This window comes from Notechis scutatus, chromosome 2 (genome assembly GCF_049901735.1).
Source record: "Notechis scutatus isolate UNSWTSFEM ecotype Mainland chromosome 2, rNotScu1.2, whole genome shotgun sequence".
Classification (NCBI taxonomy): Eukaryota; Metazoa; Chordata; class Lepidosauria; order Squamata; family Elapidae; genus Notechis; species Notechis scutatus.
The window spans coordinates 27649328-27670502 of record NC_142010.1 but is presented as its reverse complement, the minus strand read 5'-3'; the positions used below and the strand labels follow the sequence as shown (position 1 = coordinate 27670502).

At 46.2% G+C, this 21175-nt stretch overlaps 3 protein-coding genes across 5 annotated transcripts in view; 1 reads left to right on the top strand and 2 right to left on the bottom strand.

Annotated features, from left to right (window-relative positions):
• The window catches only part of LOC113432072 (vomeronasal type-2 receptor 26-like), a 492433-nt gene that overhangs the window by 245437 nt on the left and 225821 nt on the right, over window positions 1-21175 (top strand). The gene's annotated exons all lie outside the window — the stretch shown is intronic.
• LOC148131964 (uncharacterized) lies at window positions 1861-16758 on the bottom strand. 3 transcript variants are annotated; one of them, XM_087953836.1, is made up of 4 exons: window positions 16620-16758; window positions 8487-8630; window positions 5840-5966; window positions 1861-4100 (listed from the first exon to the last, which is right to left on the bottom strand). In XM_087953836.1, exons 2-4 carry the CDS (start codon window positions 8628-8630, stop codon window positions 2254-2256), a joined length of 2118 nt encoding a protein of 705 aa, XP_087809962.1. In that variant the 5' UTR covers window positions 16620-16758; the 3' UTR covers window positions 1861-2253. The 3 variants fall into 3 exon arrangements, with proteins under 3 accessions (XP_087809962.1, XP_087809964.1, XP_087809963.1); XM_087953838.1 differs by lacking the exon at window positions 16620-16758 and adding an exon at window positions 9495-10970; XM_087953837.1 differs by lacking the exon at window positions 16620-16758 and adding an exon at window positions 10843-10970.
• LOC113425993 (uncharacterized) overlaps window positions 15842-21175 on the bottom strand; it is a 22550-nt gene continuing 17216 nt past the window's right edge. The window contains 2 exon segments of the mRNA XM_087953919.1: window positions 15842-16811; window positions 16814-17575. Coding sequence (XP_087810045.1) covers window positions 16695-16811; window positions 16814-17575 — 879 coding nt within the window. The 3' untranslated portion in view covers window positions 15842-16694.

The window sequence follows — 21175 nt, the reverse complement described above, 5'->3', positions numbered from 1 at the left end:
CAGTCCTTCTCTTCTCTAGACTGGCCACACCTAAATCCTGCAACCATTCTTCATACGTTCTTTCTCTCCAAGTCTTTGTCTTAGTTGTTGTTCTTTGCACTTTTTCCCCCCAAAGTCTCAATATCTCTTTTTTTTTGTAATGTGGTGACCAAGACTGGATGCCGTATTCCAGGTGTGGTCCAAGGCAGGGGTGGGATTCAAATTTTTAACAACTGGTTCTGTGGGTGTGGCTTAGGTGGTGGACATGGCTTGGTGGTCGTTATTGGCTGGGCGTGACCAACTCAATATCACTCACATCGAGGCACGCATCTCCTCGCCTGGCCTCTCATGACTGTGGGGATGCTGCAACAGTCGTAAGTGTGAAAAATGATCATAAGTCACTTTTTTCAGGGCCATTGTAACTTTGAATGGTGCCAGCAAAGGAGGGGAAAAAAGTCTCCAGAGAAGTTCCTGAGACAGGAAGTCTAGTCCTGCCAAGAATGTAATAAGGGTTAATGGAGAGGCAGTTTCTGTAAGCAACACCAGAATGTTTCCTTCCTGCCTTCCTTACAGGATTAGGCCAGTAATTTCTTCTAACAACTGGTTCTCCAAACTGCTTAGAATGTTAACAACCAGTTCTAGTGAATAGGTGCGAGCTGGTAGAATCCCACCCTTGGTCCAAGGAGTCCTGGGAGGGAGCTATTATCCTAATTTCCCTCCCCCCCCTTTGATACAGGTAAGTCCTCGATTTACAACAATTTGTTTAGTGGCTGTTCAAAATTATAATGGCACTGAAAAATGTGGTTTATGACCGTTTTTCAGAATTACGACCTTTGCAGCATCCCTGTGATTAAAATTTGGATGCTTGGCAACCGATTCATATTGATCCCTTGCAGTGTCCCAGACTCATGCAATCCCCTTTTGCGGCCTTCTGACAAGCAAACTCAAGGAGGAAGCCAGATTCAGATAACAGATAATCAGAGTTGGAAGGGACCTTGTAGGTCATCTAGTCCAACCCCCTGCCCAAGCAGGAGACCCTACACCATTTCTGACAAATGGCAGTACAATCTCTCCTTGAAAGTCTCAACTGATGGCGCTCCCAGAACTTCCGAGGGCAACTTCTGTTCCATTGGTTGATTGTTCTCACTGTCAGAAAGTTTCTCCTTATTTCCAGGTTAAATCTCTCCTTGTTGAGTTTCCATCCATTATTCAATGAACTGAACAATCTGGTTTACTCACTCATCACCTGCCGTGATTCACTTAACTGTGGCATTAAAGGTCGTAAAATGGGGCAAAACTCACTTAACAACTTACATTTTGGGCTCTATTGTAGTCATAAGTCGAGGACTACCTGTATCCTTAAGCTGTGACTGGGGGGCTGGCTTCCTTAGTGGAGGTTTAGAGTCCAAGACTGGATAGGAATTTGTCTCGCCTGCCAGAGGATTCCTATCCTGTGCTGGGATCCCACTAGGGCAGTGATGGCTAACCTTTTTCTCATCGCGTGCGCATAATGCAATGCGTGCATGACTGCCCTGCAGAGATTTTTCTGTATACACAGCCCTTCCCTGCCAGCAGTGAGCGTGGAACTATTTACTGGGCAGCGTTCCAGGATTGATAAAGGTCTGAGCTCATTAGTCTACCTTTGCAAGGCTGTTTGCCAAGCTGTTGGCTAACTGTGAATGAAAGAAATTCACATTAATGTAACAAAAGAGGTTTTTGCCGAGACTCAGAATTGACTTAGTGCTTTTTGGGGAGGCCTAGGACAGAACAAAGAGTGGGAAAAACCCATTCCAAATATACTCTTCAGTAATTAAATTAAGGAAGAATAGCCAATTTTTTTTTTGAATAATTGGCTAAAATAGGCTTGTGGAGATGAGGAAGTGGGTATTAGCCTTTATTAAAGTTGGAGTCCATTGAGGTATATGTGTATCGGTCAGTTTCACACTATTATCACAACATTTTTAATCTGTGCAGTTCATCCAAACTCACATTGTTGTGGGATTGGGGTCAGTTCTGCCATTCAGAGTTTGTACACATCTGAGGCGTTTCTCCCCAAAATAAGATCTTTTACGGGAAAACAAGGGCATAAATTCAAAGGACCACTGGAATCTTTCCTCACAGTGGGCATTTTTATTCTTCCATGTGGTTTCTTTTAGGCCTGATCATGTTACTCCTCTAATTCAACATTTCTCCACAGTACACCTATTTCTATTATTTGTTCCCCACAAGAATCCTTTTTTTCACAAGAAAAGATTTGGAAGGCAAGCTTCGGTCTTACGGTTTTTTTCGCATGTGTATTCTTTCATGTTGCGAAAGGTGATTGGTCTGGTTGAAGCTTTTCCCGCAGTCTGCGCATTTGTAGGGTTTCTCTCCCGTGTGGATCCTTTTGTGTTTGATAAGGTTCGCGTTCTGCGTGAAGCTCTTCCCGCACTCTGTGCAGTTGTACGGTTTTTCTCCCGTGTGGATCCTTTTATGGCAAAGGAAATTACTGTATTTACAGAAGCTCTTTCCACAGTCTGTGCACTTGTAGGGTTTCTCCCCCGTGTGGATTCTGATGTGGTTTCTAAGACCTGAACGCCCACCAAATTTCTTCCCGCATATCAAGCATATATACGGTTTCTCCCCAGTGTGGGTTCTTTGATGTCTTGTGAGGCCATCCTTATAGGAAAATCTCTTTTCGCACTCTGTGCATTTATACGGCTTCTCTCCGGTGTGTTTTCTTCTATGAGACGTAAGCCGACTGCTTTTATTAAAACCCTTGCCGCAATCCAGGCATGTATACGGTTTCTCTCCCGTGTGAATCCTTTTATGACAAACGAAGTCACTGCTGCAACTGAAACTCCTTCCACACTCCTGGCACTGGTACGGCTTCTCCCCTGTGTGAATCCGTTGGTGTTGCAAAAGCTTATAGTTCTGATTGAAGCATTTCCCGCACTCCGCACATTTATAGGGATTTTCTCCTGTGTGGATTTTTTTATGCTGCAAAAGGCTACTGTTGTGACCGAACCTTTTCCCACACTCCACGCACCGGTATGGTTTTTCTCCTGTGTGAATCCTTTTATGGCAAATAAATTGACTGCTCTGATTGAAACTTTTCCCACATTCCAGGCACGTGTAGGGTTTTTCCCCGGTGTGAATTCGTTTATGTTGCGAAAGATTGCTTTTCTGACTGAAGCTCTTTCCACACTCCAAACACCGGTAGGGTTTCTCTCCTGTATGGATCCTCTTGTGTTCCACAAGGTGACAGTTTCGCCGGAAGTTCTTCCCGCACTCCAGGCATTGGAAGGGTTTTTCTCCCGTGTGGATCCTCCTGTGGCAAAGGAGGACACTGTTGTCGCGGAAGCTCTTTCCACATTCTGTACATAGGTACCGTTTCTCCTCTGTGTGGCTCCTTACGTGCTTCACCAGGTTCGAACGCCCACTGAACTGCCTTCCACACTGCAAGCACGTATATGGTTTCTCCCCCATGTGGGATCGTTGGTGTCTCGTAAGGTGACCGCTCTGGCTGAATCCTCTTCCACACACCAGGCATACGTACGGTTTCTCCCCTGTGTGCGTCCGTTCATGTATGATCAGGTTTCCTTTCTGAGCAAATGTCTTTTCACACCTCAGACATCGATACAGTTTCTCCCTTGGTGGGATTTTGGGAGGTAAAATAAGTAATGGTTTCTTACTGAAATCCACTCTACACTCATATGGTTTCTCTCCTTTATGGGAAATTATGTGACCACTGAAACTGAAATTCTCCTCACAATTTATTAATGCATATGATGTCTCTTGAATGTACGATGGGTGATGTAAATCAAGGTAGGAGGTAGAGCTGATACTTTGCCCATCCTCTTGATATTCATATTGTTCTTCTTCTGTCTGGGTTACAGAATATTTAGTGAAATCAGAGTTCTCTTTGTCTCCTTTGCCAAATCTGAAGTATTTTCCCTTTTCTTCTTGTTGCTGAACTTCCTGGGTTGGGAGAGAAAGGACTTCACTGTATGCAGAAGATTCCTCCCCTCTGCTCACTTCACAGCTTTTCTTACTCCCTTGTGATGGGTCTTGATCTACAGGTGAATCTTCTTCAGACTTGATCACTTGCTCCTTGTAATTCTCATGCTCTTGTCCGTAAGCTGATTTGAAGAAACAAAAAGCCACAAGGAAAAAAACCAAACAAATCTTATAAATCGTTCATGAACAAAGCAGACGTTGTTTCTCGCATAAACAACATTTTGCTGGTTTCGTCTATTTATATATACCTAAAACACTATACATTTATGATGTCCTTTAAATGCCATGTGAATGCTGAGATGATGTTAAACTGCCAAAAGCACACGGTATCCCTGCAGAAATGTTAAAATATGAATTTAAATTGCTTGTGTAGTTGCTGTGTAGTGGTTTAACGTACGAACTGGATTCACTGCTACTTAGGTTCTTGAAATGATATCAAGTTTCTCTAACAGTAGCCTTATACAACAGAGATCTCTAAACTTGGCAACTTTAAGACTTCAACTCCCATAATTCCTCAGCCAGCTATGCTAAGTTGCCAAGTTTGGGGATTCCTGCTATATAACTATCTTGAGCTGAAGCACTCAAGGGAAAAAAAAATGCCACTTATTCTCAGCCTTACGGGAAGTTTACAAATGATTGATTCAGAGCCAAAAGAAAGGCCCTTTGGCTTAACAGCCAGTATGAAAACTGCCACTGATTATCAGACAACCTAAGAAGTTGGGGGTTGTAAAGAACAGATGTCAGAGACATTGAGGTCAGTAGCTTCCTCTCCTGAGACTGTTTGGGATACCTGCTCTACAATCAGATCAGAGAGAAGCTGTCATCTTTACTAAAGAACTTCCTCAAATAAGAAAGATCCCATAAAACAGGTGCCCAACCTGTGGCCCGTGGCCCAATATCAGACCGTGGGCTAATTGCCATTGGGCCACTCGTGTGAGCCTTGTCACACAGGCAGTCATGGTGTCAACTAAAAAAATACTCCTTTGGTCTTTTTAGTTGCCAACAGGGAGTGGGGGGAAAGCAGTGCATTCCTTAAATGTCTCAGATAATCGCCTTGGCAGCCCAAAGCTGTCGGCGTGTAAGAGTATTACTGGAGAGCATGATTGATGACTCTTGGCTATGGATGTATCCCATTGGAGAATATACATCCAGGGAGTGGGGGGAAGACCAGGATCAAAAGGTAAATGAATGATGTATTTTAGTGTCGGCTGCACCCAGCTAATGCCGACATGGTCACTCCGAATAAATCTTTTTTTTTTTTTACTTCGAGAGACTTATGATTTGAATGGGGGTGGATTTGTTGGAGCCCTGACAGCCAGCTGACACTAAAATATATCATTCATTTCCCCCTTGACCCTGGTTTTCCCCACACCCCTGGATGTATATTCTCCAATGGGACACATCCATATCCAAGACTCATCAATCATGCTCTACAGTAATATTCTTACACGCTGACAGCTTTGGGCTGCCAAGGTGATTCCCCCCACCTCTGTGGGCACCTGCAGCCCCACTTGCACAAACCCCATTCATGCAAGCCTTGTCACGGGTGCTCATGGCTCCACTCATGGGAGCGTCACTGCCAATGTCATGGGTGCTCGTGCACACGGGGATACATGTGCTTGCCTCTCCCACAAAATCATCCTCTTTTCCCCCCCAGTTTTGGGTCACCAACCCGGAAAGGCTGGGGAACTATGCCACAAAATACCTCTAGTATCAACTTCTGCACAAATTTATTTTGATCTTAGAAATAAAAAGGTCCAAAATCCTCTTTTTCTAGCCAAAAGGTACCACCTCGCCACATGGATAACAAACAATTTCCACAATTAATTGATCCCGATCCCAGAGCAAAGCGAAGGCTTACCCAGAGCGGCCACACTCCTAAAATTTTCCAGCATAACATCCTTGTGCAAGGCTCTCTGGTTGGGATCCAGCATCGCCCACTCCTCCTCCGTGAAATACACAGCCACCTCCTCAAAGGATACCAAATCCTGAAAGTCAAACGAAACATTCCTTAACAGAGACTCCAGAATGTTCTCTCCTAGATTTTCTGACATCCTAAAAATGACTTTTGCAAGACAGAAAATGCTCTTCTTTCTGACATGATGCCAGGTTTTATGGCTGCCTTTCCAAAGATTTCGTATGTGCCACTTAATCTAATTAGAATTTAACGTTAATGAACATTGTTTACATATATAAGTATGCTAATATAATCAATAGGATTACATATAAGCTAATAATATAATTATAAATATGGTTAGAATCATTTTCTTGTACTATAACTATTGTTATCAGTATATACTGTATGTTCTTATTTCTTTCTTTCTTTTCTCTTTTGTAAATAGTATGCCCGGACAATACACTGTATTCATAATATTTATATATAAATAAAAAAACCTTGATTTTTAAAAAAAGAATTTAATGTTAATGAATGTTTATAACTATGCTAATATAATCAATAGGATTACAAATAAGCTAATAATATAATTATAAATATGGTAAGAATCATTTTGCTGTACTATTACTGTTGTTATCAGTATATATGTTATTATTTCTTTTTTCCCTCTTTTGTAAAATGATATGCCCAGACAATACATTGTATTCAAAATATTTATATATAAATAAAAAACTTGATTTTAAAAAAGAACTTAACGTTAATACCGTTCTCTTGCTAGAAATAGATTTCTCTGGTTATTTTATGACACAAAAAACCCCCCACAAACGCACAAGTGATTCCATTAATATATTCGGCTTCTCAATATGTTGCACTTCAACAGCTAACTTGAAAACAGGACCATGCCAATGAATCCTAATCACAACACTTGACCTCCTTATCATGATTTGCATTGAATCCAGAGGTGATATAATTGCCGGTTTGCACCGATTCTAGCAATCCGGTAGCGCCGGTCAGCAGTTGGCTCCGCCCACCTGCCCTTTCCTATCCTATATTTCCTTTGCTTGTAGCTCAGCTGATAGGCACGGCAGAACAGATTGCCGTGTCTCAGCTGTTTTATTCACCAGCGCTAAAGCAAAGTTAAGTTTTCACGCTCAAAATTCCCCCTTTTAGAACGCTCCATGCTTGGGCAAAGCACATGTCAGGCATGTGTGCGCGCGCGAAACAAGTGCCCACAGAGCCGGTAGTAAAATATTTTGAATTCCACCACTGATTGAGTCTCAGGACACAATCAGATCCCAAAATGTTTCCCTGTTCTAAAGCAGGGGTGTTAAACTCAATTCCACTGAGGGCCACATCAGGGCTGTGGTTGACCTCAGGGGAGGTGTGGCTGAGTAGGTGGGCTTGGCCAGCTTGACACCACTCATTGGGCATGGCCAACTGGGTGGGCGTGACCAGCTTGATGCCACTTCCCAAACTGCTGACATGTTTCCTCTTCGCACTGGGTAGACCGGGTCGAAGCCACGCTGGCCCAATGCTTCCTCTTCTCATTGGGTAGACAGGGCTGAAGCCCCGCTGGACCAATGTGTCAACTCAAAAATATTTCTCTGGTCTTTTAGAGTTGTCAGCAGAAAGGGAGTGGGTGGAGTAATGCATACCTTAAATATTTTTATAGATAATTGCTAGGCAGACGAAGCTTCTGGTGGGCAAGATTATCACTGGAGAGCATGATTGATGACTCTTGGCTATGGATGTGTCCCATTGGAGAATATACATCCAGGGGGTGGGGCAAGACCAGGGTGCAAGGGTGAGATGAATGATGTGTTTCAGTGTCGGCTGCACCCAGGTAACGCCAACATGTTCACTCCTAATAAATGATTTTTTTTTAAACGCTGAGAGATGTAGCTAGTGTTGTGGTTAGCTGGCAGCAGGTGCGGACGGCTGAGGAGAGAGGACTCAGATGAGGGGCCAGGACCATTAGGGAGTGGACTGCTGCCTTCAGAGATTGTGGGGGCTGGCAGCCATGATGAGGAGGTTCCCGAGGAGCCTGTGCCAAGTGCACGTGAGCGCAGGATTGCTCGCAGGAAAGAGCAGCTGCAACAGCATGGGCGACTCGGGAGTAAGGCTGCAAAGTAATGGGCCCTCCTTCAAGAAGATAAAAGCCAGCTGTGAAAAGAATGTAATTGCAGAAGGCAAAGACGTTTTGAAACTCCAGCCTCGTGCACATTCCAGTATCCTGAGTTTGTATTTGAAGATTCTTATATTGCAAATTACTTTTTGTCTGTTATCTTTTGGCAAGTCTCACACAGTTTGGCAAGGCTTGTGCTTATCACAGCTTTGTACAAGCATTACAAGGTTTCTGTTCCTTTGGGATTGTGTTTGATTTGCTGGAAAAGGGCGGGGGTCAGAACAGCTAGAGACTCATGATTCGAATGGGGGTGGATTGTCGGAGCCCTGACACGTTTCCTCTTTGTATTGGGTAGACCGGGCCAAAGCAACATGGGCCAACCCCTTACATTTTCCAGGATGGTCTTGTGGGCCAGATCCAACTACATTGCGGGTCGGGATCCCGCCCACAGGCCCTGTGTTTCACACCCCTGTTCTAAAGCTTCCCTACCTGCGCTTTTGCTGATCCATGACAAAGAGGGTTGTGATCCTCCTCAGAGATGCTTCCCCATAGCTGCTTCATAGACGAGGGATGGGAGAGACCTTCTCTTTCTTCAGGAGCTACCAAGACTGACTGCTTCAGAGGCTCCTCCATCTGTAATCAACAGCCCAGATGACAGAAAAATAATTAGATTAAAACAACTGAACATTGGAAGGAGATTCTTCTCTTCCCCTCCCCCAAATCAACCATGTTATATAGCAGTGATGGCGAAACTTTTTGTTGTGGTGTGCCGAAAGCGCACACATGCCAGCACCCACGGTGCAATGCGCCCCGCCCTCTTATCTGCACTGCGCATGTGCATGCCTCCCACCTGATTTTCGGCCTGTTTGAGGCCATTTTCGCCCTCCCAGAGGCTCAAGAAAAGCCTCTGCAGCCTTGGGAGGCTGAAAAATGGGTTTTCTGGAAATACCAGAACTGCCGAAACGGACCTGTTTTCAGCCTCCCGAGGCTGCAGAGGCTTCCCTCGAGCCTCCGGGAGGCAAAAACAGCCTCCACCGAGCTCCACGAGGCCCTCCGGAGGCTGAAAACAGGCATTTCTGGTATTTCCAGAAGGCCCACCTGATTTTCGGCCCATTTGAGGCTGTTTTCGCCCTGCCAGAGGCTCGAGAGAAGCTTCTGCAGCCTTGGGAGGCTGAAAAACGGGCCTTCTGGAAATACCAGAAGTGCCAAAACGGGACCGTTTCCGGCCTCCCGAGGCTGCAGAAGCTTTCCTCGAGCCTCCGGGAGGGCGAAAATGGCCTCAAACAGGCCAAAAATCAGCTGGGAGGTGTGTGCATGTGCAGTGCAGGTAAGTTTGGCTGGGGCTCGCATGCCCGCACAAATGGCTCTGTGTGCCACAAGTTCGCCATCACGGTTATATAGCAATAGCACTTATATACTGCTTCACGGTGCTTTAGGTAAAGCGGTTTACAGAGTCAGCCTATGGCCTCCAACAATCTGGGTCCTCATTCTACCGACCACAGAAGAACGGAAGGCTGAGTCAGCCTTATATCCATAGACGGAGATGCAAACTCCCTCAGGATACTTCTCCGTCCTGTGGAATAACCTGGATGGGGAAACACGACACTGGGACTGAAAATCACAGGACTGTAGGGATGCTGCAAAGGTCATTAAGTGTGAAAAACAGTCATAAGTCGTTTCCCCCCCCACCAGTGCTGCTGTCACTTCGAACGGTCACTAAAGGAACTGTCGTAAGTCAAGGACTACCTGTAATCTGGGCAGGGAAAGAGAACCCTGGGACTGAAAATGGAGGGAAACCAAAGTCTCTGTTATTGCTGCAAAGAGCTGGGCCAGGCAAGTGGCCCTTCTTCCTCCCAGGAGGGAATCCCCTCATCTGCCACTGTATGGTCACTAAATAAACTGTTATGAGTCGAGGACTATCTGTAATGTGGGCAAGGAAAGAGAACCCTGGGACTGAAAATGGAGGGAAACCAAAGTCTCTGCTATTGCTGCAAAGAGCTGGGCCAGGCAAGTGGCCCTTCTTCCTCCCAGGAGGGAATCCTCTCATCTGCCACTGTACGGACACTAAATAAACTGTTGTAAGTCGAGGACTATCTGTAATGTGGGCAAGGAAAGAGAACCCTGGGACTGAAAATGGAGGGAAACCAGAGCATCTTCTATTGATACGACCTGCCTTTGAGCCGGGCAAGGGAACTGGATCTTCCTCCCAGGAGGGGATAGACCCTCACCTGCGGCTGTACTAAATGGTCACTAAATGGACTGTTGTAAGTCGGGGACTACCTGTAATGGTACCTGGGGGTGGGGAGAGAACCCTGGGACCGAAAATGGAGGGAAACCAGAGCATCTTCTATTGATACGACCTGCCTTTGAGCCGGGCAAGGTAACTGGGTCTTCCTCCCAGGAGGGGAGATCCTCTCATCTGCCGCCTCCTTCTCAGCTCCTGGGCCTGAGGAGGGCTGAGCGGGAAGACCCCGGCCAGGGCCACAGCCTGGGAGCAACTCTCCGCCCGGCCCTCCCGCAGCTAGCCAGCCCGCCATCTCCGGGAACAGCCCGGGCAGGACCCACTCTGGGATCCCCCACCCCTCGGGAGCTTTCCTCCTCCTCCTCCTCCTCCCGGGGCTTTAGCCAGCCGGGAGCGAAGCTGCAGCAGGTGGCTGCAGACCGCCCGGAGCCCCGCTGACGCTCCGCCGGCGGCTCCTTGGGCTTTCTCCTCCTCCTCCTCCTCGGGCTCAGCGGAGCTGCTCCCACCCAACCTCCTCCTCCTCCACCGCCGGGCCATCGGGCTGCCCCGCCGTGCCTCTAGCCCGCTCTTCTCCTCTCCTGCCCGGCCAGCCTCCGGACGCACAGCCGCTCCGCTCCGGATTCCCCTTCCTTCTCCTTCTCCCGGGGAAAAGCGGGATCGCGCTTCCCCCGCGATCCGGATCCGGGAAGCGGGGCTGCCACTGATTCCCGGGAATCCGCTCCCGGCGAAACGCCCCCACCTCCTCCGGGAGGTTCGGACTACGGGCGAGAGAGCGCTTTTTCCTAGAGAGGCACCGCTCCTCCAGCCTCCCTCCCCTCTTGCCTCCCCACCACCCTTTAAAACAAGGGTCTTCAAACTTGGCAGCTTTAAGACTTGTGGACTTCAACTCCCAGAATCCCTGAACTAACATGACTGGAGGAGGAATTCTGGGAGTTGAAGTCCATACGTCTTAAAGCTGCCAAGTTTGAAGACCCTTGCTTAGTTTAAAATGTCCCCGGAGGCTCCCTTCCTCCCCTTTCCGGCAGGAGCCCCCTGTTTTGTCAAAGCTCTCTCGCGAATGCTCCGTCCTAATCCTGCTAATGCTTTCTTTTCCTTCTCCTTCTCCCTCTCCTTCTCCCTCTCCTCCTCCTTCTGGCTCCTTTCTGGTCAGGTACAGAAACAGATTAACACAGTTGGAAGAGACCTTGTAGGTCATCTTGTCCAACCCCAGGCCCAAGCAGGAGACCCTGCACCATTTCTGACAAATAGCAGGCCAATCTCTTCTTGAAAGCCTCCAGTATTGAAGCTCCTAACTTCTGTTCCATGGGTTGATTGTTCTCACAGTCAGAAAGTTTCTCCTTATTTCCAGGTTAAATCTCTCCTTGTTCAATTTCCATCCATTATTCCTTGTCTGACCTTCCGGTGCTTTAGAAAACAGCTTGTCTCCCTCCTCTCTGTGGCAGCCCCTCAAATATTGGAAGATGGCTATCATGTCTCCCCTGGTCCTTCTCTTCAGTAGACTAGCCAGGCCCAATTCCTGCAACCGTTTTTCTTATGTTTTAGTCTCCAGTCCCCTAATCATACTGGTTGCTCTTCTCTGTATGAGTCTCAACATCTTTATTTATAGTGTGGTGACCAAAACTGGATGCAGTAATCTAGGTGTGGTCTTACTAAGGCTTTATAGAGTGGTATTAGTACCTCACTTGATCCCCAGTGCATCTAACCCTCAATGTACGACCACAATGGAACCAGAGGTGGTATTCAGAAGGTTCTGACCACTTCTGGAGAGCCGGTAGCGGAAATTTTGAGTAGTTCAGAGAACCGGCAAATACCACCTCTGACTGGAGATTTTACAGTATCCTTCCCCTGCCATGCCCACCAAGCCATGCCCACAGAACCGGTAGTAAAAAATGTTGAATCCCACCACTGAATGGAGCCCAATGTTCCTGTGGCGAAGTCAGCCATTTGTTAAGCAAGCTTTGCGACCCATTTTGCCACCTTTCTTGCCACCGTTGTTAAATGAATCACTGCAGTGATAAAGTTAGTAACCCGGTTGTTAAGTGAATCTGGCTTCCCCACTGACTTGGCAGGTTGTAAAATGGGTGTGTGTATGTGTGTGTGTCACGTGACCCCAGGACACTGCAACAATCGTAAATATGAAGCAGTTGCCAAGCATCTGAATTTTGATCATGTGATTGTGGGAAAGCTGCAATGGTCGTGTGAAAAATGGTCATGTCACATTTTTTAGGGCCGTTGTAACTTTGAACAGTCAATAAATACTGCTATAAGTCGAGGACTACCTGTATTTGATTTTTTTTGGGCTCCTTTCAGGTCTTTTAAAAGAGGTGAGGATCCCCAGTACAGTTAATCCTCAATTTATGCTGTGATTCGCCAGCAGCAGGTGCAGACGGCTGAGGTCTCGGAGAGCGAGGTCTTGGATGAGGGGCCTGCGTGTGATGCAGGGATGGGGCCAGGACCATCAGGGAGTCGAATGCTGCCTTTGGAGATTGTGGAGGCTGGCAGCAGTGATAAAGAGGTTCCCGAGGAGCCTGTGCCCAGAACACATGCGTGCAGGGCTGCTCGAAGGAAAGAGCAGCTGCAGCAGCATGGGCAACTCGGGAGTAAGGCTGGAAGATAATGGCTCCTCCCTTAAAGAGATAAAAGCCAGCTGAGAAACTGCAGTTCTTTGCAGAAGGCAAAGAAGTTTGACACTTGAGCCTGGTGGACCTTAGAATATCTGAGTTGGTATTTGGAGACTCTTTGATTTATTGTTTAGGAACTTCATCTGTTGTTCTTGGCAGATTTGCAAAAACTTGGCAAGGCTCTTCCTTATCGGAACTAATTAGTTGGAAGCAGCCTTTTATCTGTGAAGAAACAGGATTTGTAAATGAAACAGTAAAAGGTTGCGCTGGTACCTTTGTCTTGTGTTTATTCTTGTGGAACCAGGTTTGGGTCAGAACAACTTATGACCACAACAAAGCCCAACCTTCCTGTGGCTAAGTGAGACGTTCGTTAAGCGAGCTTTGAGACCCGTTTTGCGACGTTTCGTGCCACCACTCTTAAGTGAATCACCACAGTGATGAAAGTACCCCGGTTGATCAGTGAATCTGGCCTCCCCATTGGATTTGCTGGTCAGAAGGTCGCAAAAGGGGGGAATCACGTGACCCCAGGACACTGCGACCATCATAAATATGAGTCAGTTTGGCAAGCATTTCAATTTTGATCATGTGACCATGGGGATGTTGCAACGGTCGTAAGTATGGAAAAAAATGGTCATGAGTCACTTTTTTCAGTGTCAACTGAATGAACGGTTGTAAGTGGAGGACTATCTTTACTCAACGCAGAGTCATGGACTACAAAGCATCTGTGATGACCCTGGGTGTGGCACAAAGGCAACGCAGTCAGATAAGCAATAAGAGTCCCTTTAATAGATCCAACTTTGCCCCCCAATGTCCTGGTTACCTTCTGGCTGGAGAAAAACTCTCCCAGAAACAGCCTTTGCCTCTAGAAAATTAAGTCCAAAACATGGTCAACACAAACTGTCACTTTAAGTCCAATCAAGCCAAACTGAAGTAATTAGTTTGGCAGGGCAGGAGCAAGAATTTCAGACTTGAAGGCATGGCAAAACTCACACAGTTGGGAAGATGCCAGGAACATGGATAAGCAATGACAACACAAGATAAAGTCACGCTTGCTCCCAGCAGCCTGCCTTTCTTATAAACTGTGTCCCCAGCAATGGCTAATGAAGGGAATCAGGGCCCTTTCCTCCCCCGTAAGCCAGACAACCCATGTTGCTCTCTTCTCCGTTCCTCCCTGCGTGCCCTAGGATGAAGAGGGGATGGGCCTGGGTCTTCCTCTGAACTCCCTCTCCCTTGTTCTATGTCTCCCCTGCTCTGCCCAGCTGGACTTTGACCTTCCCCAGTTTCCTCCACAGCCAACGGAGCCACACTCCCACTGTCAGCTGTTCGTCTTCCTCCTCGGATTCAGACTATGACAGGGACATGACAGCATCTCTTGTAGGGAAAGTGACATGAGAAAACAGCAATCCTGTTTACCAGGCTCTCCCCACCATCCCAAGTAGCTTCTCTCTACTCCCACAGAAAAAACTAAAACATCTTCCTGAAATAAGAAATTACGATGACTCTTCTTTCAGTCCCTCAGGAAGGTCCTCCTTGTGAGAAGCAATGCTGCTTCCTCGTCCTCCATCTTGTAAATATCAGTGTCATCACAGCACCCATCCAATTTTAATCATGGGTGTTCTCCTGCCCTCTTTGTTGTGGTTCGCCGGCAGCCTGTGCAGTCAGGGAGTCTGGAGAGGACATGGACGAGAGTCCTGCGTCTGATGCAGGGATGGGGCTAGGACCATCTGGGAGTGGGGCACTGCCTTTGGAGCCTTCAGAGTCTGGTAGCAGCGAGGCAGAGGACCCAAGGGAGCCTGTTCCCAGTGTGTGTGTGCGCAGAACTGCCAGAAGGCAAGAGCACCTGAAATGGAAAGGGCGACTCGGGAGTAAAGCTGGGAGGCGATTGCCCTTCCCATAAGGGATAAAAGTCAGACCTCAATGATGAACTCTTTGCAGGAAGCAAAGTAGTTGAATAGATTCCGAGTCCTCCTTGAAGCTCTGTGAACTTTGGTTGGTTTTTTCTGGTACTCTGGTTGATTTCTGTTATAATTAATTGGACTTCTGCTTTTTGGCAGCATTCTACAGCACTGAAAGGTGTGAGCTTATCTTGGGGAACTGTTTAAGATTACTTCTGGCTGGGAATGAAAGTAATTTGCAATAAAATAGGTTTTGCTTTTAAAACAAGTTTGTGTTTAATTATGTTTGACGAAGACTTGTACACTCAGAACACTCTTATCCTTTCTCCCACAGCATATGCCCTTGGTCTAAACCAGGGGTGTCCAACCTTGGCAACTTTAAGACTTGTGGACTTCAACTCCCAGAATTCCTCAGCCAGCTTTGCTGGCTGAGGAATTCTGGGAGTTGAAGTCCACAAGTCTTAAAGTTGCCAAGGTTGGACACCCCTGGTCTAAACAGAGAAGAACACCTGTCAAGAATGTTTGAAGACGTTTTCCTTCTCACCCAAGAAGCTTCTTCATCCAAGAATGAACAAATTCTTCTTAGATCAGAAGCGAAACATCTTCAAAAGAAAAACCAGAAAGTCCAGTTGCCTCTTGGAAAAGCACTTTTGGGACAAGCATGACCTGGATGACTGAGACTCTCCATAGAATGCAGTCAGCGAAATAAAGAGCAATGACTAGCATATTTCTCAAAGCAAGAGGGAGCCCCAAAAAGGAGAACCCCCCAAACTAGACGAGGCATATAAAACCATAACTGGGCAAGAGCCACCTGTGATACATCACAAACTCATAGCGTAGATTTGACCAGATGGAAGGGATGGCAAATAAAACCTATCATTTAATGAGTTATGGATAGAAGCATTTGGAGATTCAGGATACCAAAGAGAAGGAAAATCATTTACACTTTTTTTTACAGAAGATACAGCCCCAGCAAATAGCATGTTCCACTGGAAAGGAGGAAAACAAGCCCAAATAAATTCAACAATTAAATTAAGGAAGAACTCTAGCCAAATTTGGATAAAAGTAAGATTTAGGAGAGAAGGGTGTGTAAATCTGTCTTTATTAAGGTTGGAATCCCTTGAGGTATTTGTGTATTGATCAGTTTTACATTTTTATCATGACATTTTTGTGTAACATTCATCTGGATTCTGCCACACTTATTCTGTACTGGACAAGATTTTCCTTTCTTCTGTGGGACACCTCACCAAATATTTCTATATCCATCTTAGATGCTTTTTTACAAGGCTAAACATTCCCAGCAGCTTCAATTTGTTTTCTCCCAAATGGAACTTTTCTGGGCTTCAAGATGACATGTCCCATTAAAATGGTTCCATCTCTTGATACAATTTTCCTACATTCTACATATTTATGCTCCACTGAGCCCATCTAAAGTCACATTTAATTGGCTTTAGGGCCAGTCCTGATAGTCAAGATTTTGTACGTGCTTCAGGTGTTCCCCCCCAAATGAAATCTTTTATAAGGGTCTAAATCCAAAGGGCCATTTGAGTCTTTTCTCACTCAGGGTATTTTAAAGATTGTCTCATGTGCTTTCCTGTTAAGTCTATTCATCGGGGTGGGATTCTATCAGTTCGGACTGGTTCTATAGAACTGGTTGTTATCATTCTGCGCAGTTCGGAGAACTGGCAAATCATGCCCCTGGTTGGCCCCTCCCCTCTCCCCGTTTTTTAATAAAAAATTCAATATTTACATAAATATTTATATTTACATACAAGCCATGCCTACCCAGTCACATGACCACCAAGCCACACCCACAAAATAGGCCACGCCCACAGAACCGGTTGTTAAGAAATTTGAATCTCACCTCTGCTATTCATCCAATTGAATATTTCTCCACAGACCCCATATTTCTATAGTTTCCTGCACGAGGATCCCATTTTTAGAAGAAAACACAAGAAAGGAAAGCTTCCGAGTTTGGGTTTCTCTGTTGTTGTGGATTCGCGTTGCGAAAGACGACTGGACTGGTTGAGGTTTTCCCCACTGTTGGCGCATTTATATGGTTTTCTCTCTCATGTGAATTCTTTTGTGTTTGTTAAGGTTGGCGTTCTGAGTGAAGCTCATTCCGCACTCAGGGCATTGGTACGGTTTTTCTCCCGTGTGAATTCTTTTGTGTTTGATGAGATTTGCGCTCTGAGTGAAGCTCTTTCCGCACTCCGGACACTTGTACGGTTTTTCTCCTGTGTGAATCCTTTTGTGGCGAACGAAGTTATTGTACTTCATGAAGCTGTTCCCACACTCCACACACCCGTAGGGTTTCTCCCCCGTGTGGATCCTTTCGTGGCTCCTGTGCTCAGATCGTCCACTGAACCCCTTCCCACACATCAGGCACGTGTACGGTTTCTCCCCAGTGTGGGTGCGTTGGTGTCTCATCAGGACGTCCTTGTAGGAAAACCTCTTTCCACACTCTGTGCATTTATGTGGCTTTTCCCCGGTGTGCTTCCTTTTATGAGAGGCCAGACGACTGCTACAATTGAAGTCCTTTCCGCACTCCAGGCATTTGTAGGGCTTCTCCCCCGTATGGAGCCTTTTGTGGGAAATAAAAGAACTGCTGCAACTGAAGCTCTTGCTGCATTCCTTGCATGTGTACGGTTTCTCCCCCGTGTGGGATCGTTGGTGTGTTTTAAGGTGACCGCTCTGATTGAATCCTCTTCCACACACTGGGCACACGTACGGTTTCTCCCCCGTGTGGATCCGTTCATGTGTGACGAGGTTACTTCTCTGGGTGAACGTCTTCTCACACCTCAGACACTTGTAAGGTTTCTCCCTTGGCGGATTTTGGGCGGGTAAAATAAGTGTCTGTTTTATAGCAAAATCCACCTCACGTGCGAACAGCTTCTCTTTGTGGGAAACGATGTGGCTGCCGAAACTGTAATTTTCCTCACAATTTATAAATCCATGCGGTGTCTCTTTAGCGTACGATGGGTGATGTAACGCAAGGTAGGAGGTAGAGGTGATACTTTGCTCATCTTCTTGATATTCGTATTGTTCCTCTTCGGTCTGGGTTGCACAATATTGAGGGAAATCAGAGTTTTCTTTGCCTCCTTTGACACCTCTGAGATATTCTCCCTTTTCTTCTCCTTGGTGAACTTCATGGGTTTGGAGGCTACGGACCTCACTAGGATCTGAAGACCTCTTCCCTCCGTTTCTTATGCAACTTTTCATACCCTTTTGAAGTGCGTCTTGATGTCCGAGCATCTCTTCTTCAAACTTGATCATGTGTAACAGTGCTATCCTAGGGTGCTTGCAGTTGTCATGTTCCTGGCCATAAGCTGATTTGAAGAAAGGGAGACAAAAAAGAAAAAAAAATAATCTCAATAATTGTTTGTGAATGAAAGATGTTACTTTCTTTATATGGAACGTTTTGCTGATTTCCTGTTCATGTGCCTAAGAAAAGAAACCCAACTTTCATTTTATTTGGGGTGCTGGCTGAGACATGTATGTTCTTTTAACTCTTCCTCACTTTAATTTCAAGAGGAGTTTCTTTTCTCCCTCCCTCTCTCTCTCTCTCCCCTTCTCTCTCTTCCTCCCTCCCTCCTTCTCTCTCTCCCTCCCTCTCCTTTCTCTCTCTCCCTCTCTCCCCCTCCCTCTCTCCTCTCTCCCTCCCTCCTCTCTCCTTCTCTCTCCCTCCCCCTCCCTCCCTCTCCTTCCTTCTCTCTCCCTCTCTTTCTCCCTCCCTCCCTCCCTCCCTCTCTCTTTCATGAAAATTCTTGGCTTTTTGGTTCTCCACAGCCTAAAACACCAAGAGCGGGGGGATCAAGATCACAAAAGAAAAATAAGAAATAACCTTAGAGGAGGAAGAAGAATCCTGAGATGCCCAAATTTGAAATAGTTATGCCCAATAAGCATGATTTATTAGGACATATTAACCAATTGCTCCTTAAATATGGCATTGGGGACACGACAAGTAAGAAGTCTCTCCCTCATAAAGTTCTGAAAGGAAATTTTGAATTAAAACCGTAAATATTTTTGTTAAATAGGAGAACGTCAGTGCAAGATGCTATACATTAAGATTTGTACTGCCAATAGGAGATCGCAAGTGAAAAATATGCAGCAAGGACTCCATATGTCAGGGGTGTCAAACTCGATTTCATTTGAAGGCCACATCAAGGTCGTGTTTGACCTCGGGGGGCTGGGGTGGGTGTAGCCAGCTCGGCGTCACTCATGTCAGGGGCGCCTGTGGTGGCCGACTGATCTGCCGGCAAAAATGGGCTCCCCAGCTCCGTTTCCGGCTGTGACGGCCTCCTGCAACTCTCTGCCAGTGAAAATGGAGCTCGGGATGCCTGTGGCCTTCCTGAGCTCCGTTTTCGCTGGCAGAAGCACCGCGGGCCAGTCCTTCACTGTCTCTAGGGAAGCCCTACGGGCCAGATCTAAGCATCCTGCAGGCTGCATCCAGCACCCGGGCCTCCAATTTGACGCCCCTGGCATTTGTTAATGGAAAACTGAATGCTGACTTCATAGTAGAAGCCTAATCAAATTTAAGCAAAATTGGTTTCTTTATATAAAATATATCCCACAAAGCAAGGCAAGCTAAGGCACTCCAGCATATGATTCCTGAAGAGAGAAAAAGGTAAAAAATAAACATATAATTAAAATGTTCCAAACGGAATGGAGTAATAGTGTCCGAAGTAAAGGATACAATTCGAGCAGCAATTAGTATCAGTGGAAAAAGAAAAAGAGGGAGCTACCAGAATGGCCGATTTTATATTTTTCAATGTTTTGTATTTTAATTTTTTTTCCAGAATACCCTAAATATGTATACATATTTTTTTCCTTTTTTTTTTGCTTTACTTGTTTTACTTAATAAAAAGAAAAGTTTGTAAAAATAATTTAAACAATTCAATAGATATTTGAATTACATCCTTTTCAACAAGAGCCACTATATTAGAGATGATACAGGCAGTCCTCGACTTACGACACAATTGAGCCCAACATTTATCTTGTTAAATGAGTTGTTCCCCCCCTCCATAATTATACAACCTTTCTCACCATGTGTCATGCCCCTGTCAGAGTCTGAATCCAAGGAGGAAGACAAACAGCTGACAGGGAGTGGGAGTGTGACTCCATTGGCTGTGGAGGAAACTGGGGAAGGGCAAAATCCGGCTGGGCAGAGCAGGGCAGAGGAAGAACAAGGGAGAGGAAGACCCAGGCCCACCCCCTCTTCATCCTAGGGCACACAGGGCACACAGGGAGCAACAGAGAGAAGAGCAACATGGGTTGTCTGGCTTACGGGGGAGGAAAGTGCCCCGATTCCCTTCATTAGCTACAGCTGGGAAGAGAGTTAAAAGAGATGCATGCTGAGTGTGGCATCTGCTGGGAACAAACTTGAGTTTATCTTGTGTGTACTTTGGTTATCTGTGTTCCTGGCATCCTCCCAGCCATTCCTTCACGTCTGGAATTCCTTCTCTTTCCCTGCCAGACTAATTACCACATCTTGTCTTGTTTAGGTTTATAGTTACAGTTTTTTGTTGACCACATTTTGGACCTGACTCTCTGCAGCCAAAGGCTGTTCCTGGGAGTTTTTCTCCAGCCAGAAGGTAGCCAGGATATTGAGGGTAAAGTTGGAGCTAATAAATGGACTCCTACCGATTATTCGACTGTGTTGTCTTTGTTCCATGCCCCGGGTGATCACACCACATTTGTTAGGTGAATCACTGCAGTTCTTAAATTACTAACCCGGCTGTTAAGTGAATTTGGCTTCTTCATTGACTTTGGTTGTCGGAAGGGGTTGCAAGTGCCTGCGACGCTCAGGTGAGGCCCTTCATTCTTGCAACCCTGACGCTCATGAGCCCTTGAGCCCTTAGGATGCTCGCATGAGTATGGCCGTCAGCGCCTGTGACGCTCGTGTGAAGGTGAGTGGTTGCGATGCTCACGTGAGTGAGACTGCAAGCCCCTGTGATGCTCGCACATGTGGCTGTGCGCATGCCCGCCTGCGCGCAAACCTAAAATTTCAGTTTATCTGTTCTTCAACCAAATCACAACAAAAGCTAAGTTGAGAAAGGATGCTATGAAGCTTCTGCCAACTTTTGCATGTATTTACTTTCATATAGGGAGGCGCGGGGGAGGCAGAAATGTCCTTCTTCTAGCTGGAAGGTGCTTTCAAGCACTTATGGCAATAGACTTTCCACAATTAATGAGCCCAGAGCAAAACAGGTCCTTACCCAGAGCGGCCACATTCCTAGAATTCTCCAGCATGACTTCCTTGTGCAAGGCTCTCTGGCTGGGATCCAGCAGCTCCCACTCCTCCTCTGTGAAATACACAGCCACCTCCTCAAAGGTTACCAAACCCTGAAAGCCAAAGGAAACATTCCTTAGCAGCCACCCCAGATTTCCAATATCCTCAAAGTTAAGTTTTGCAATGGG

Coding starts and splice junctions, on each gene's coding strand:
- LOC148131964 (XM_087953838.1), bottom strand. CDS start 9,647: ATGACCTTTGCAGCATCCCTACAGTCCTGTGATTTTCAGTCCCAGTGT. Junction 8,631..9,494: donor CAGCCTTCCGTTCTTCTGTG/GTCGGTAGAATG, acceptor TGTTGATTACAG/ATGGAGGAGCCTCTGAAGCA. Junction 4,101..5,839: donor TAGGAGTGTGGCCGCTCTGG/GTAAGCCTTCGC, acceptor TCTTCAAATCAG/CTTACGGACAAGAGCATGAG.